We start from the raw sequence: 19,553 nt of genomic DNA, 5'->3' as shown, positions 1-19,553 counted from the left end.
AATTACAACAGTATAAAATCATTCTTTCAAACCATGAAGATATTGTTTAAAAGTGATTTTTACAGTCTCCAAAGTTTTGTGATATTTATTTATAGCCTTATGTTTATGAAATAAAATTTGTGAACATTTAAATTCGTTCGTGATATTTAAATTCGTGATATAAAATGTTCGAGATATTTATTTATAGCCTTATATTCTTATATTAAAAATGAATCTATACTTCCTTCGATACTCCAAAAAATATCTTTTGCATTTCTTATAATACAGAAGTTATATTAATATACAGAAGTTATATTAATATACAGAAGTTATATTAATATAGTATAATATGTCCCCTATTCATATGTAAAAAATTTTCAACGTGGGATTTTTTTTTTTTTTTTGCATATTTAATGTGTTTTGAATTAGCTTCAGTAGCATCCGAGATGACATTTATAACGTTTTATGCAACGTAATCAAATCTTGAAATGTCCACCATTTCCATCCAGTACTTAAAATTTCCATTTATTTGAAACATTCAAATTTCTTTAGCTCTATATTTCGGAGATAAAAAAACAAACAAACCTATAATAACTCCATCATACTTAAAATGATCGCAACAGATAAGCACATTTTCTGTGATCATTTTCTGTTAAAATTGTAGAATACCTTTAATAATATTGAAGCAGAATTTTAAAACTGGCATCTAGGAATTTGTCTCATTTGTCTGGTTTGAGAAATAGAGAAGTCAAAACAGACAATTTCCTAAGAACATTGAAGGATACCAATACCAGAAGTTATGATAATTCAATATGTTGGAAATGTAGTTGTCTAAATATTCCAAGTTTTTAAGTTCCGATTTATAATTAATTTATTGATATCAGATCTGTGGTCTGGCCAGTAGAAATTGTGAAAGATTTTGAATATGCAAATATTTGTTTCATATTAAGTCAAACATGCACGAAACTAGAAGGATTAGTCACCTCGAAACTTTTTAATGTTTTCTAATAAATGTACTTATGCACTATTAACTGAGTGCCACTCTTGGATAATATTTACAAAATTGTCCATTTTCATGTGATCTTTGGCAATTGATTCCTGGCATACGTTAATACATAATAATCGAATATTCATTTTGAAGCGATTGAACCCACAATTTGACAAAGAACTGCAACTGTTGTCACAAGATCACATAGCAAATTTCACATATTTAGGTCACTGCGTTTTTGAATTCGCTTGTTTACAGGCTAATGAAAATGCAGTCCAACAGATAATTCACTCCCAAAGGCCTCCCATTGGTGGGGTGTGGAGAGAGGGGTGCCAGCTCAGGTGTCGTCTTCGTCATCTGACCGCGGTTCGAAATTAAGAGGTCCGTACCAAAATAGCCCTAGTGTTGCTTTAAACGGGAAGTTAATATAACTAAACTAAACTAAACCACTCCCAAAGGAAATCTTTCCGAGTCTGATAGATGCCTAAACTTTAAATGTTAAATCTGTTCATAAGATTTTATCCATATTGTTTTCGTTTTGTATTTATCGTGTTAATTTATATTCGGACAGATAGATTTCCTCTGAACGGATTTCGTTAAAAATTTTATAAGATATAAATTTGGTGTAAAAAATCATATACCAGTGGTCATAGGTCTTATTTAAAGCGTTTTCTGAATTATCCATCCTGTTCATAGACATGTGGCGCCATCTGCCCATAGCAACCCAAAGTCGTCAGACTCACTTGACGCAACAGCAACCACTCACCCTCACACACTCGTCATAACGCTTGGCGCTACTCAAATGGGTACAGGCACATTAGATTCAACAGCTAAATACATCACCACTCAACAGCCATCGTCTCAACTCCGACTCACTGGAGGGAGAGTCTGTGGTGAAAGCTTATAAGCCAGTTAACAGCTACGCTACACGAACACTGGCTTTTGTATTGTGGTCATGTTACTCGGCTGCGAACCACAAGGTCCCCGGTTCTATCCTCGCCCATACCAAACCGCCGCAGACAGAGCGAAAGACAAACATGGCTTAAAAAAATATGTTTTCCGGACCAAGGAGGTCAGAAACGCGGAGATTCGTCAAAATCTTGAAGTAAGATTTTTTAAAGATTAGTCTTTTCTCTTCATACATGAGAATGTAAAAAAAATAAAAGTCATATGCACTGTTGAATTATTTGCTTTAATATGAGGATCTTTATAGGCCGTCATACTGCTAATTAATTCCGATATGCGCGATGTGGCATTCACGGCGAAACGTTCTATAGGGCAGGTTATTGGAGCTATAGCATCAAAGTTGGTAAAGCAGCTCTTTTGATAGCAAGTTATGCCTATTAAAGGTTTCCAAAAATCTTTATTGCTCTTTTTACTTAAAAAATAATAAAAATTTTGGACTCAGTAACTTTAAAGCATATTACTGTACAAAAATTTTTTAATACTATTTTTAAATTAAAAAGAAAACTACCTATATAGCAATGTTAATACTGTACAATATTTTACAAATTTTAATATTTTTACAAAATATTTGTATTGCATTTTAAAACAATAAGTTGTGATCACTTTTATTACTGAATTTATCCTCACATGCATCAGAATGATATTAAATATATATTTCTGTGTGTACGTTGTCGCTGCTATATAATTAAGAGAATACCTTAAAAATAGAATGAAAAACGGGAATAAATGAATCCAGCCTAATGCACATTAACATACTAAGACAGTTCGAATGAGGTTTAAGCCTCCTTTAATATTTTTTAATATTAAATATGATTTTAAGTCATTTAAGAAGCTTTATTTTAGTCCATATTTTAGTCCATATGATATATTATGTAGCTCCTATTTAAAATTAAATATCAGCCATTTAGTGAAAAACTTGATACTGTTTACATTTGATTCTTCTTTTATATTTTTCTTTAAAAATTTGCTTTTAACATGTAATCCAAAATAGTTGTATTTTGGTACTATTCAATTAAACTTTCTCAATTGAATAATTTGTTTGAATAAATTCATTGAGAAATTGGTTCAATACAAATTCATAAAAGCAATTCGGAGTTGGAAATTGGATTTTAGAGACAATAAATGTCAATGATTCTGAATGCTAGTAAACAAAAATTATTTAAAAAATAATTGTGATTTGTATTGAACAAATTTCATCATTCTTATGAATTTCCTGGAATGTTCGATTCATCTTTATGCATTAAAAATATTTGCAATTATGCAATAAAAAAAAAAGAATCTATTGATCCCTGCCTCCATCGAACTTTTTTAACCTTTTGCAACTTTTACTTATAAAGAGTGTGCTAAAACTTAACTCAAAATTTAAATTGGCCACCATTCGTGCAAATAACGTGTTAGCAATCCTGTTAAAAAACCCATTTAACAGCTGATAGTTTAGAATTAGTGAAAATGGAGAGTTACACGATAGAATTTTTTTTTAATTTATGAAAAATATTTCAAAAGTATTGAAAGTCTGGCGGTCACAGCTCGAAAATTTAAGAATGGACCCCCTAGATCGCGTGATTTAACACTATTGTATTTCCTTTTATGGGGTTATTTGAAGTCAAACGTCTATGCCAACAAGCTCACAATTCTTCATCAACGAAATTAAGTCACATTTATGCCAAAATAGTCATGGAAAATTTCGACAAAAGAATGCGTACGTGCCAGCATTTGCTCTATGTGTTATTCCATACATAACTCTACCCAGTGCACTTTGCGATTCAATAAAAATATAGCAACTAAAGAAAAAAACTGTGTTTCTTATTTAATTCAAATCTTGCGTTAACACGTTGTTCGATAGTGTAAGTTACATTCTTGCTAATCCTAAACTTCAAACTCTCAAATGGTTTTTAAACAGGGTTGCCCACACTTTACTGCACAAATAGTGGCAAATTCAAATGTTGAGTTAATTTAGAGACACTCTTTACATAATTGAAAATCCGAAATTAAAAAATAAATTTTTAAAAATCCACTATTCACTCATTTTAGAATGTATAATTAAACTGATTGTTCTTACATTACAGATTAAATCTACCAGTTAAACCTATGGAGGATAAATTCTGCCTTTGATATCAGATTTTTAAACACAGTTGACTTTTTCATCCCAGCATAAATTTTATATTATCTCCTTTTATTTCACCAGCAAGCTTTTTAATTAACTAGAAATCATTGTGTTAACTGATGGCTTCACAAATAACATTTAAAAAACTGCCAAAATGCTAAACTTGATTGCGAAAGAAGAAAGCAAATTAAAGAACCTATTTTACTAAGAAATCTGGAATTGTATACAACTAGGTAAAGCGATGTCTATGAAATATAGTTTTTTAGTTCTTTTTTTTTTCTTAAATTGGAGAAAAATTGCAAATTGGCAATTAAATTACATGAGTAGAATATTTTTTGTGTGTTTATCCCGAAAAAAATTTTAAATTCATATCTGCTAAATTATCTCAACAAACTAATAAGGCTATTTTAATAAATATCGTTATTTTATTGAACTAAGAGTCCATAAAGCGACAGTGATATTTATGAATACCATATAGTCTTTGTATGGAATTATAGCACATATGAATAAGTTCATTGTAGCTTATAAGTTTAAAAGTATAATTCACATTCTATGCACATGTGACGCACGGGAAAATCGGTTGTTAAGTGGTTAAAAAAAACTCATATTTTGATAATCTGTGCCTTGTTTTCCTGCATTTTGCCTTTTAATCACAATTTCACTAAATCTGAAAACAGTTTAACCTAGATTACCAACTTTCTCCACTCATTACAAATTAAATTAATTTTAACGCAAATTAAAGGTAAATATGCACTTAAAAAATCTTTCTCAAAGTATTTCTTCATTACGTAATAAGAGTTTAGAGATGATGTAATAAGAGTTTAGTAAAATGAACAAATTAAATAATCTGATTTAAAGCTTTTTTACATATTCATTATACTCACAATTACGTGGAATACAGCACCTAATTAAGACCACAACAAACTCTTTTGCCTTAAATCCTTAATTTCTTTTACAGAAAAATCTTAATGAGGGGACTAATGGACAACAAATTATATTAAAAGGAATATAATGAGTTAAAACTTTTTTGTATTTTCTTTCGTCATTTAATACGAATAAGTTAATTACAGGGGAAATGCATTGTTTTAAACAAGGAAATGCGACGTATAAAGAAACAAGAGAGAACTTTTAAGGTTTATAAGATGGATGTCATCTCTTTGTAACAGTAATTACTTTTCAGACTGAGGGAGAACTTACGTCAGCAGGAAGTCTTATTACTCATATGCTTACCGTTTCTTTTTTCTCCTGTCCATCTTGGACTCCTTTTGTATGTGTGTTGATTTGCTAGGTTAGCGCAATAAACAGGGGGAAAAATAAAGCAGGAAAAATTCAAAATGCATTTAAATTATACGCCAGGTTTCCATTTCCCGAAAAAAACTCAGAAAGAATCAAGGATTTTCGATATATGGCAGTATGATGATGTTTTAGGCTTGATTCACCTTATTTTTAAAATTTACTCTTATGTACGTTACAGCGATTATGTGATGTAAATTAATGTATTTCGTATTATCGCCGCAATGCGTGTGAGTACAAATCCAAAAACTAACTCAAAAGTTTTTTTTATTAACTATTCCTAAAATTATTTTCAAAAATAAATTACATTTCGGAAGAAAAACTGTTTAGAAACAAAATTGTTATTATTAGAAAGTTTACTTTTTAGTTTTTGATGTGGTGTGAATATGATTTTTGTGCAATGAAATACTCTGTAGTTATTCCGAGGAAACGTTAAAATTGACGTTAATTTTTCATTAAAAAATCTATTCATCTATATCTCTCTATATATATAATGTTAATGTACGTGGCGCAGAAATCGTTCTTATCGCTTATTTTCTAATAGCAGCAGTCAAACGTAAAGAAACCATCATTCGAATCAAACAGTAGCATTGAACTGAAAGCTCCGCTTAGGTTTATCAAAGAAGCTACAAAATGTTATTAGAAATGTTCCGGAGATGATTCATCTGAACACAAAAAAGCAGATTCATTCAGAGGAAAGAAGAAATTAAATAGATTGTTGGCAGTTAGTTTAATCAAACGCAAAAATAGACTTAAGTGTCGTCAGATAAGTTATCATTATGACATGTCTACAGAAACTTATGTTCGTATTTTACAAAACAATTATCTTACAAAAATAGTTTTCGAATTAACCTAATATTCAAAAAATTATATTTTTAAGGATATCGGTTTCATTTTCTTGCAATTCCTCCTCCAAACTTTAATAATGTTTTCAATGTATTATCTGTAACGATGTTTCAAATAATATGATGGAATTCAAATTCATCCATCAAAACATTCAGCTGTGTGCTTTTGCCAATCATCAATTCTGTAACAAGATTTTCACTTTCGCTTTTATTTCATTATATATACACTTGTTAATTTGTAGTAGACTGATTCACTTCAATTTACAAGGGGTGCTCAAATGAAAAGGTACGAAACGACACTGTGGATATAAATGAAGACTTTATTCAAAGTATACACCATAGGCCTGAGCGCAACGATCCCATTGATTAACGAGCCGAAGGATTCCTTGTTCCCAGAATTCCTGTGGCCATGACGAGACTCAGTCCTTCTCTGCGTCTTTGAGTTCGCAGTCCGAGTTGAAGCGCTTCCCTTTCAGATGTTTTTTCGGAACCATTCAGTCCGATGCGTACTGTGAGACACTCCGAAGACTACGCAGGTCCATTAAGAACAAAAGACCGGAGCTTCTCACGGTGCGATTATGCTCCATAACAACACGCGTCCACATGTCTCCAGGATCACACACGTGGAAGTGGTCAAGTTCAAGTGAGAGCAGCTCGACCATCCGCCCTACAGCCTGGACATATCGCCCTGCGATTTTCATGTATTTGGTCCCCTGAAAAAAAAATCTGAAAGCGATGTGCTTCAACTCGGACGGCGAACTGAAGGACGCTGTGAAGGTCTGAGTCTCGTCACGGCCACAGGAATTCTGGGAACAAGGAATCCTTCGGCTCGTTAATCAATGGGATCGTTGTGCTTAGGTCTATGATCTATACTTTGAATAAAGTTTTCATTTATATCCACAGTGTCGTTTCCTACCTTTCCATTTGAGCACCCCTTGTATATTTTTCAGACATACAAAACAAGATAATTTTTTTAAATGCATTCAATATTAATCATTTAACAGTCTAAGGAAGTTAGTATCAATAAAAGTTTGAAAATACCTTTCTTTGAAAGAACGCGCTTCACAAGGAATACCTACTAGTCAAATTTGGTAGTTTTAGATCCAATCATTTGCTCTGTAAAATGTTTTATAACATTTTTTTCATGATTTATGTCACAAAAAGCAATTTAAAAATACTATGTCAGCCTATAAGTGTTATCTAGATAATGCAAGAAATACATCCAAAATTCAAGTAATTTTAGGACTTCAAGCAGTCAATTTTCATACTGGTATAATTAAAAAGGCTTTTATAATGAAAAACTGTATTTTTCGTGTATTTGGAATAATTTATGAAGTAATAGGAAGTGATATTAAATATAAAGCATTAGTCCCCAGTCCCTCCAATAATGTTCATTATTTTATGTCTAATTAACAACTGGTTTTAAAGAATATACCTTGTAATTTTCCATGCCTTCCATGAATGAAAGTTAGTTATTAAAAACGATTTTATTTTTGACTACAAGTAGGAAAGAAAGCAAGAAAACTGACATCAAGAAGAGGAAAAAGAAGTGATCCCAGAAAAGAATCTGAAGATACCGATCTGGACACCTTTCAATAAAAAGTGGAGGTTGTGAAGATGAAGGAATTAATCCCATGGATGATTTACATAATTGATTTTTCAAGAAATATACATATTTTGAGCGATCATGTCGAAGGTACCATAATTCGATTATTATTCGTAATGTAGATTAGTTATTCGTAAGTTTGGTAAATTGATGTAGTTGACTGTGATTGGCTGAAAATCTTGGGTTTTAATAGCCTCAGTTTCGCTAAATCATAGTTTATTTCTGTGAATTAAATAAGTAAATGTTCTAATTGAAATAAAAGCTGTATTTTTTACTACTAAATTCAATTATTGTATCTTGTTCACTTTAAAATGCGTTACTAAGTCTTAGATATTCCCTTCTGATGCTATATTTTTGTTTTTATAAATATTTAATTTTTTAATTTTTCTTGACAAATTTGTTCATAGAACTATTATAAATTACTCCAAATGGAATTTATTAAACAATTATGATAGTTATGATATAAGATATTCCATAAAATAGGACTTATTTAGATAGAAAAATAATTAAAAAAACGGTACTTTCAAGTAATTGGAAAAGCAGATAAAATAAATTCTGAGATAACAAGCAATAATTTCTTCTCATTTCAAACATATTTTCTTCAAATCAGTTTATTATGATCAGAAATCCAAAACAAGCATTCCCAATCACCATAGCTTCTGGGGTAATTGGAAAAATAATGTGGTAAATGCAAATGGCGTTGTAATTGAGGTTAGTTAACTAATAAATTTAAGGGAAATCATTGTATAATCATTGTAGCATGATCATGCACTAATATAAATTATAATTTTTTTCCCACGTGGTTTTCTTTGAAGTCAAGGAAAATGACAAAGTCTGAAAAGTTCGTTCCCAATTATCCTAATTACCTAATACATTTTGTACTTTTTTAATAGACTAGTTGAAACCAAATTCAACTCAGAAATACAAATTTTCATTGCAAGTTCATATTCTGAATTTTATTTATCGAATTCATGAGTTTTTGAGTTATAAATGTACAGATTGAGAACTCTAACCTTTTTTTCTTTTCCTTTTTTTAAAAGATAATTTTAGTTTCTTAGTTTGCTGTAGTTTATGTTGATTTGCCATCAAAAGGCCCAAACAGATATACTTTCTTTAAATGGATTTCGTTTAAAATTTTATAAAAAATCTACACATTTTAAGCAAAAACCACATACCAAATTTCATTTTCTGTCTTAAAGTTTTTTTTTTTGTTTTTTTTTTTTTTTGTTTCATTTAAAGAAGACTGGTTTAATACAAAAAATATACTCTTAGATTTCCGAATGGTCTAATGTATAGAAATTCATCAAAATCTCGAGTTTGTCGACAATTACAAAAGTAAAATGTAAAAATGAATACAGTTATTGTCATCAAACACTTTGCTTCAGAATCCCAATACACATGTTTGTTTATCATTCATTCATTGAATTTCAGATTTTTAATAGAAGAAAAACGGTCATACATCCGAGCATTCACTTATTTCATCCATTTTGTTTATCAATTCTTTGTTTTTATGTGCTTAATTGATTTTCTTTGAGCAGTTTTCAAAGTAATGGTTAAATTTATAAAAATTTCTACAAAACTAAACTTTCAGAATTAAATGAACTGCATAACTTCGTTGAAAATTCCAACCTCCTACGTGCATTGATTGAGCTAATAAAGGGCTTCTACTTTGTGAATAGCTCATTAGATGATATTTCTAACTGGGTGAATGGATACTGAGATGTTGCAATCATTTTCCAAAGAGCCATTTCTAAAGAGTTTATTTAGACGTATCTATTCCTGGAATTCAGTGAATGATTTTCAATACATTGACTGTCTATTAACGAATGAGTCATCTTTCAAGCTTTTCACATTTTCTATCATAATGAACGATTCTTAGTTTAAAGTAGAGGTTTTAAAGAGTATATTGAAGAATGACCTAAATTTTGCAGTTCATTACACACAACTTTCTGCATGCTAACTTTTAACAAAGGATGGTACAAATATTACTCTAGCAGAATATTTTCTGTTCAATTCAAAGTGAGGCAAGTACTGTACCAGTGGAATATTTCCTATTTCATATAAAATGATACGAGTACTGTACGAATAGAGTATTTTCCTTACACATAGTACTATACCACAAACGTATCAGAACCTTTTTTTCGTAAGGAAATCGTGTGATCTGTTTTCCTTTACTCGGTATTACTTTTTGTTCCATTTTATATCTCTGTGTAGCACACCATTAATCAGAGAGTTAACAAATAGCAAAGCAGAGATTCAATATAGGAATCGGATGAAGGTTATGCATTCAGTCTTTTGGTTTTGCTCTGTAGAATATTTATTCAAAAACGGTTGGAAAGATTTTCTTTGTAACAATGAATTATTCGCAGCTGACGGTTTGCAGTTGGAAAACTTCCTTCAGGAGAAACACACAAAATTTCAAATGTGAACTAACCCCCCCCCCCCTTAAAAGTCTTTCGGTAAGACAACCTGCCTTTACATATTGTAGCTTATTCAGACTTCTGTTAAGCTGTTCTTCCAAAGTTCCACAAAGGCGCATTGATCAGCAAAGAGCTTCATTCGACCTCTTTCATGAAAACTTCTGGAATTTGGGAAGACATGGTGGACATGGTTAGAATTCTATGTATTACGGCAAAATTGTTTACTAATGAATGAAAACAAAGAATAGGTAATTTAATAGTTGTTAGAAAAGAATTTCGTATTGTATCTTTCAGTGACTTTATGGATTGGAAGAAACGGGAAAATGTAATAGGTGTTTTTATAAGGATATATTTTTATAAATATATTTTCTGGTATCATTCATTTATAATATAAAAAATAATCTATTCTTTTTTTAACTGAATATTTTTTATAGTTTCATTCTAATTTTTATCCATTCATTTTCAATTTTGTTTCAACTAAACCCTTACTAAGTTTTGTGTGCGCTGTCGAGTTTTAAATGATGTCATTCTACATTATTTCCGTTTCAGCACCGTTAATCCGACATGATTCGATTGGATAAAGATTTCTTTTTCTGTTGTATCAGGAGCTTCTACTTTACTTCTATTACAACAAAAGTGTTCCATAACCAAATTTTTTATTTAATAGAATTACAATTATTCTTATAAATTATCTATACATCAAAAACTTTGAATACATTATATTTTATGCTAACTTTATAAAATTAACTACAGAAACTTATTATTTTATTTTCTTTCATATATATTAAAAATTTCGAATATATATAACCTACTGTTAAAATAAATAAAACAAAGAGCGGATTTTTATGAAGAATGTACCTTTAATAGTGGATCTATTATACTACAAACTAACTTTTCAATAAGGAATCTATAATTGAAATTTTTTTAAAAATATATTTTGTATTGATTAACATTTTTCATTAAAAATAGATTCTGTAATATTTAAATATAATTTTAAATGTTGCGGAGTGTGTTAATATAAAGATAAAATAAAATGTATTAAAATAAGGGTTCTACTAGTTCGGAAAATAGCATTAAATTAATTGTTTATAATTTAACTTTAATGCTTTTCTTCAAATATTCAAATTCGAATAAAATATTTGTGTTCTAAATATTTTCATTGACTGTCGATTCTGAATAATCAAATATGGGAAATGATAGTTTTGTTTTAATTAGGATTCAGAACTGAAAAACTTAGAACTTAAGTGATTAAATGAGATATAACTTTTACCGGTAAAATGAGATATAGCTTTTGCCGGTAGCAATTCATTAAAAAAATGTATTTTTGAATGTACTTTGAAATCCTTTTGACAAGGTATGTTTAGTGGCTATCAAAATGAATTATTACACGAAGGATTCATAAATTTCACTTATGATGATTAAAACACTATAAATTTAATTCATTGATCTATCTTAGTTACATAATAGTGAGTATTTATATTAGAGTCACATTCTGACACAACATTAGAGGTATTTTAGACAAATCTTTAAATCCATATTAAATAGCAACTCCTGATACAGCTCTTCTTTTCAAAGTTCCCACACCACACCACACCAGCGGAAGACTGTTCTACCCCTACTGAAAGACATTCACCAAGGATGCGTGTACACGGATTGCACTGAAAATCGAATACATAGCCTTCTGCCACATTACCATTGTACGATTTATTAAATCTAATTGACTATATCAAGCACCAAAACAATAGCAAGTCCTTCAATTTTTATGTAACTTCAATTAGACAGCAAAAGTCACTTAAGAGATTTTTTCAATCTTAACCATAGTTTAAATCTTTCAAATATTTTTTTTAAAAAATCCCAAAATAAATTTGTTAAAACACTTGTTTAAAAATCTTTTTCATTTTCTGTCTCACACCCGAAAACAATGCTGTTTTATTCTTCTAGTCTTTATTTGGGTGAAGGTTGAAGGATCGATTCTCTTACGTTTGGGTGTGTTTTACTTCACCTGGAGCAAGAAACAATTTTCACTCGGGTCCGATTCATTTCTTAGTCCATGATGCAATTACCAGTCCACCTTAGGAATGATCTTTGTTCAAGAAATGGGTGGAATTGTTAGAACTGAAGAAATTTCAAGAAAAATCTGAAAGCATTTTACGTTTTCTACTTTCTCTTTCTTTGTGTTCATTAGGAACCCACATTCTACAACGAATTATACTTACACCCGCATCATTCCGAATACGGCAAACAACGTAAGAATTAAAAGAATCTGTATCTATAAAGGTGAATGCTTGTTTGTATGTCTTTTCACACAAATCTGCAAAGTTTTTTTTTAATTATTTTTTTATGAAATTTGGCACACGTGTTCTTCAAAATAAGTGAAATGTCACTGTTAATGTCTCTAAGTCCAAAGTTAATTAAAATTTCAGCTAAATAGAAACTATATTTTTTTCTCTAATTTTATACTTTTTAACTTGAAGGACAATATTTAACAATGTGTTTATTTTTATATTGAAATTCAAACTAATTTCGTACATTCAATCGTGATCATTTTTTTCAGTATTAAAATTGAGATAAAATGTTGCTAAGAATTCACAAAAATGTCTAAAAGTCAACTCCAATGTAGGGTTTCCACTTGTTTTTTTTATTTTGGAGTCTATAAACTTTAAAATTTGCATACACAGTAATCTATAATAAATGGATTCCATAGAATTCCCAATTCTTCTGTTTTATCAGAAATAAACTGAAATTGTAAATAAATGTATTCTATATTAATAACTGAACAGCCAAGAAAGTAAATATTTCGAGTGAAAAAACAGGTCGCCAAAGGTGGTTAGTATAAATGTAATAAACAGTAAACACGCAAAAGAATAAGAACAAACCACCTATTTTTTGTGGTGCTTTGGAGAAAAAAAGCTGATTTAAAAATACAACTGAATTCTTCAAATGAATATAAAAACAAAGGGAAAAAATCTCTTAAATTTTAAATGTGTTTTCCTCCTTTGTGAAACTTTTTTTCTGATTACAGAAGTTGCTTAATCTGAATTTATACAGATGTTGCATTAATAGATTTTTGTGCTTCTATGTGTGGACAGGTACAGATATTCTTTCAGGAGCATTTTTATGTGTACAAACACACATAAGTGCTACTCCGAAAGATTGTTGACTTATATGAACGTACAGGTACAAATCCAGTTTTAGTATTTTTTTTTTATTTTCTGAAAGTGCACAGATACAGATTGTGCACCAAAATAATTTTTATTCTTGTTCCTGAAGAGTTGCAAATTATCTGCCAGAAGAATTTTACTGGGAAATTTCTTGCATCAAGGAATTAGAACTGTACTCATTTCGCAGCATCACTGATTTTGGATTACTAATTACCCTGTGGAGAGTATTAATTTATCGTATTATTCGTAATGGTTTGTTATTAATGAGGGAAGACAATAACAGCCACTCCCATAGGTGAAAAAAAGTCTTATTTTTAATGATTTAAATAGAGCGGTAAAATTCCGTCTCTGCGATCTCCGTGATTTAAGAAAAATTATTGAATTTCTCTTAACTGCGATCATAAAAGAAGTTTTAGTTCAGGATGTATTTTAATTTTGATATTCATAACAAAATTAATGAGAATATGGATGTTTAAATGTACTAGCATGATTTTCGTCTTTTAAGAAACTGCAAACAATGACTTAATTATAATTTCTAGAATTAAAAATTCAATGTATAAAATAAATTTAACTTAATATGCAATGCTACATAGAAAAGCATCATCCGCCAATTAGAATTCATTCAAAATAGTGCAATTTTCGAATGTAATTAAATTCTGTTAACCTTATTTCTACAAGTTAAAGAAAATTCAAGATAAGAATTTTCGAGCCGGTGAAACGCCGAAGCTTCCATTGTCAAAATCTTGAATGCTAAAAATATTGTTAAAAATCAATGCGTCCATGTTAATAATACCTTACATTATTCTCGGAATTAAAATAAACATATTTAGATTAACACAAAACATTAATACAAAATATTATATTTGATATAATATTTTGTATTAATGATTTGTACAAAACATTAATATAATATAACATTTATTACATTAAATATTAATATAATATAGGTTATTCATTACTTCTGATATATCTACTCACCAACAGGTCTATTTATTTTCAGAGGATTTAGTAAAGAGTTATAAAATTATATTTATATTCGCAGTATGCTTGATGCCTTTTTATATAAAGAAGCGTATAAAAGTTCATGAGGCATGAAAGAATGAAATTATTGAAAGGAATATTTAGTTGACACACTTTTACCGCGATATGTGGGCTAAATGTTTCCGAATTAATTTTAATGAAATATATTTATAACTCAAAATTAAGTATCGTACCCTTAAAGCTGCATCATTGGAATTTAAACTATGTCACGTTTAAAGCCGTACAGATGTAGTTAAAAATCTAGCTTTATCTTATATTTAACAGCTTGACATACTGTTAAAAATTTGGAATATGTATGATCAGAATGAGGCAAGAAAAGTTTAAAGTTCTTTTGCCCATTACAATGATTCCTCAACCTGTTGGATACGTGTGTGTGTGTGTGTGTGTGTGTGTGTGTGTGTGTGTGTGTGTGTGTGTGTGTGTGTGTGCGTGTGCGTGTGCGTGTGCGTGTGCGTGTGCGTGTGCGTGTGCGTGTGCGTGTGCGTGTGCGTGTGTGTAAGGAGAGTTAAAAATATAAAAGAAGACAATTCATGTTGTTGTTTCGTATGGCACTTGCCACGGTCAAGCCCGCTGTTACGAAGACAGCGATTTAAGCCGGTGGGGTAGCGTCTTTTGTTTTTCAGGAGCTCCAACTGGAGCCAAGAGTACGACTTTGCTACTCACGCATCACTCATTCGCTTGCACAACCCCTTTTTACAGGAGGGCACATTCACACATCTCACAGATAGAACAACGGAAGAACAACCATGCCCAAACCGGGACTCGAACCCAGGACGTCCAGATCAGGGGGAAGACGCGCTAACCCTATGCCAGGATACCGGCAAGACAATTCATAAGGCCAGTTATTGAAATTATGAATAAGAAAAGATTTCTTCTATTTTTCTCGAAAAGTTTTTTTAAAAAAGATATTCCGATCCAACTCTTAAAATTCGAAAATTTGTTTGAAGATGAGTGTGACTAAAATAGTTATGCAAAAGTTGTTCTTAGCCATTAATAGCTTGAGAACATTGTTAGATGGTGAGCTAATTTCTGTCTTTGAACAATAAAAATGGTTTGAAATGCTGTTTGCATGATAGTCTATCACATTCCAAAAGCTGTATTTTTTAGAACTGTCGAAAGATTTGGCGATAGCCTTCTTCAAAGTTCTTTTAATTTCAACATTAAAAGTCATCTGTTTTTTAATATACGCCAAGATACCAAGTTTGAAGGTATTCTCTCGTTTTGGATGCAAATTTAAGACTAACACATAATAAACATTGACATATCCAGCGGGATACCAATAACAGTCACGCGTATTCTTCCTTGAATCTGTCCACAAACCTTCAGTGTCACACACGAGAAACACACTCGATTTCACATCCATCCGGGTGACTCATAAAAATAGCGGAATTGATTCACATCCGAAGGCCTTCGTTGATCGTAATACCTATCACCATTAGATAAATACTGCATATGGGGAAGCAAACAACCTGTTTCCCAACCACCATCTAGAAAAAGAAGCTATTGACCCTCAAAAGCTCTTTACCTGGCAAGGTCAGCCCTAGGCGCCCTGGTGGTGACCTCGGGAGGACCCCGCCCTGGCAAAGAACGGCGACCCTGGCGGAACCGCATCACCAAAAAAAAACAAAAGGCGCCTAACTATCAAAACAAACATCCCCTCCATTGCTTTTCAATGTTGTTGAAAATGAAAGGATCACCACGCCTTCCTCAATGGGTCAGTAGGTCACCACCACCCACATCATCGGATGAGCGGTTTAAATAGCATCACTTTCACTCTTTAACTCCTCCATTATACACAAATCCATCTTATTGTTATTTTTCGGCTCGCGCTCCAGGGTGTGGAAGTGAAAAAAATAAAACAAAGAAAGAAAGCAATCAGATAAAACAAATAGATCTCGTTTCCATTGATTGATTGATTGATTAGAAAGAATGTGGATACGGACATTTGGCATTCTCGTGCTATGTATTTTGGATTTCGTTGCGCCATCAGGTGCTTCTAGTAAGTAACCTATATACCTATTAACTTCGTTATTGTTTTGATTTTTCCCTAATGCTCTAATAAGATTTGCGCCGAGATATAAGAAGTGTTTATACAGAGAAAAAAAAAATCGTAACATTTTAGCGTTATAGAAGACTGACTTTAAACATCATTTTTTACTGTGATTATAAAAATTTTGTGTATTTTATATGTTGTGTTATATAAAGTTTGTATATCGTGTAAAGTATGTTTTTTATTGTGTAAATAAAAAGTTCATTTTAGAAGGATGTAATTAAATTTCTCTTTTTATTGTTTTCCAAATTTCTAGGTGTTTTGAAATACAATGTTTAGTATATCAAAATTTTTGTGTAACGTTAATAATAATAATAATAACTATAAAAGTCCCTGGAAATATAATTTTTAGAGTGTATACACTAATTGTTGCTTTCTAAAATAACCATTTTTAAATTTATTTTTTACAGAAAACTAATAAAGAGAATATAGATTAATTTTATTTTATAAAAATTGTCACAAGCTCAAATGGTCTGAAACATGCTAAAGCTAAATTTATAACAAAAATGTTACTTTTCCATCTTTTTGAAAGATATATGCTATATTAAAAAGTAGCATTTTTGATTTCTCCTATACGTTTTATAAACCCTTTAAGTATCCGTGAAAATAATCATTACAAAATCTGGCACGATATGAGAAATAATCTAAGTCAGAGATTAGTATCAATCTTTATACTCTTTTAATAAAATTTGTTAATGTTACTCAAAACTTCAATTTTAATAAAAGAATTATTATTTTTTTTATTTATTTATCACTATTTTTAATTAATCTCTATTATTATTTTCCCATTTATTTTTTGTCATTATTTTATTAATTTTAGAATTTTTATAATTTTTTATTCAATTATAACCCTAATCTGATATCCAAAGAAATTGAATCAATACACTTTTTTTAATGCAGTATTTGCAGCAACTTATTACAGCATGGATGTGCATAAATTGGCTTCATTCATCTAATTAATTGCCAAAATTTAAAAAATCCGGGAAAATTTATTCTTATGGTTCTTATGGGTGGTGGTAATTTAAGAACTAGAGGATGCGAGCTTCGAAATCAGATTCCATTTAAGATCCTCCGCCTACATTGGCCTGAAGAGTGTTATATTTGTGTAACGAAACGTAATTTTAATAATCTGTCATGGAAGTTTGGAGATTTAGGTGCTTTTTCATTTCACGTCGAAAGACATTTGACAAGGTTTAAAAACTTTCATGTTTGACTTAAAATAATGTATCGAAAACTAATTGTTAATCTAATCAAACAACTATTTTTTAAATTAAAGGAACAGAAAATATGGATACATTTTTCTTCACTTATTATTTGCGATTTTTCACCTTTTTTGACGAATTTACATTAAATGTATCTTATGAATTATAAAAATAATCTTTTTTTTAATATTTTATGCAACAAAAAGTATGATTTTATTTTAAATATCCTTACTTTTAATTAATTTACTATTAAATTTATAAAAGCACCTATAGATCGGTGAATATCTTACAATAAATTAGATTGTGATGATATATTCATCCTATAAATATTTGCAATCATATCTCTAAAATGACCGCTATGTGAAGTATTAGAAAAAAGGCATCTAATAACTTTATGAAATAAATATTTTGGCAATATAATTGCAACATAATAATACACGAAGCGTTCACCACATAATGTAGAAAGAGCCTTTTGAATATTTATTTTAAGACTCAAAAGCGTTATTGTTGGTATTGCAAAATGTTTGCTATTGTATCTGCTATCTACTTCAGACTTGTGATTTATTATCTACGCAAAAGTGTTGTTGCGCTATTGCGAATTTGTATATCTTTATGCCTGTGTTGTACTTTTTATCTAGAGTATCCGTTTCTTTAATTTAATTTAACTGTTGCCATTTTTGACTATATGCTCTATAAAAAAATGGCACGTTTCTATGTGCCCGAATTTCTTTTCAAGCTTACAAACGAATTTTTAAAACATCCTGTACATAATAATTTATAATTCGCTTATTAAATCAATAATATATAAAATATACGGAATGCATTGATTTTAATTACGTATAAACAAAAATAAATAACAAATAGTAGAATATATATAAAGTAAGAATAAATTAATGTCATCTAAAGGGATAAAAACCTTGTAACTTCAAAAACTGGCTTCTTTTGACTTTGAAAACTGGCTGGGAAACTTCGCTAGGGTAAATCCGTTTATTCAGTGCACCGTAATTTATAAAAGGGAAGCAATTCTCTGGCAGTAAATTTAATAAATGCAAATATTGAGTGCTTGTAAAAGCAAACATACTAAGTAAAAGTAAATTTGATTGAAAAGATAAAAAAAATTAAATGTAGCTGAAAAAAATCATGAAACGAAGAATGAAGGACCAGTCTATTTAATTTTGAAGGGCGTTTCAAGGGGAAAAAATTATCACTTTTTCTTTAAGAGTCGACTTATTCATTTATTGAAAGTAAAAATTGTTAGCATCTACAAAAATTGGTAAAAAGGTAAAAAGCTGACTAAATAAATACATAAACATTTTTTTTTCATTAAAGGTTAATATATTTGTTAAATTACAAAGTTTTTCCGAAAATAGAAAATCTGATATTAATTTTTGTTCTAAATGATTCATTATAACTTCTTTTTAAATACATAATTTACATTTATTCTTGTAAAAGAATCTAAATTCACATCGCTGAAGATATTATTCAATGATTGGATGCTTTGAATTCTTCTGGCAATATGCTTAATTCTGATTCGTTCAAAGGCTAATATCAACCCAAAGGACTGCCAGATATTATGCTCTTCTGCAAGATATTGCTTTATATATCATGGAAATAATGATTCTTGACCTGATCCGCGTTTGAATTTGATGGAGTTTACTGACGCTAAAACTATTTCCAATTATGCAGATTATAATTCTAACCATAAGGTATATGCAAAAATATGGCTCATAAAAAGGCGTATGATCATATTTTAAAAGGTTAATTAAAAATTATGTTCGATGTTACAAGTATTCTATTTGCTGATTTGCATAAAAACTGCTGTATAGGTTTTGAAACATTAAAAAATGAACAATGCTCATATAATATAGAAGAAACTTATTTTTAAAAAGGTAAAAAAA

At 30.1% G+C, this 19,553-nt stretch overlaps 1 protein-coding gene across 1 annotated transcript in view; it reads left to right on the top strand.

The window, feature by feature from the left end:
• The first annotated feature begins 2,207 nt into the window (after positions 1 to 2,207).
• The window catches only part of LOC129966346 (serine proteinase stubble-like), a 44,147-nt gene continuing 26,801 nt past the window's right edge, over positions 2,208 to 19,553 (top strand). Inside the window, exon 1 of the mRNA XM_056080768.1 lies at positions 2,208 to 2,276. Coding sequence (XP_055936743.1) covers positions 2,208 to 2,276 — 69 coding nt within the window. The remainder of the gene's footprint in view (positions 2,277 to 19,553) is intronic.

Source organism: Argiope bruennichi, chromosome 4 (genome assembly GCF_947563725.1).
Source record: "Argiope bruennichi chromosome 4, qqArgBrue1.1, whole genome shotgun sequence".
In the NCBI taxonomy this organism is placed as follows: domain Eukaryota; kingdom Metazoa; phylum Arthropoda; class Arachnida; order Araneae; family Araneidae; genus Argiope; species Argiope bruennichi.
This window is presented reverse-complemented; position numbering and strand designations above follow the sequence as displayed.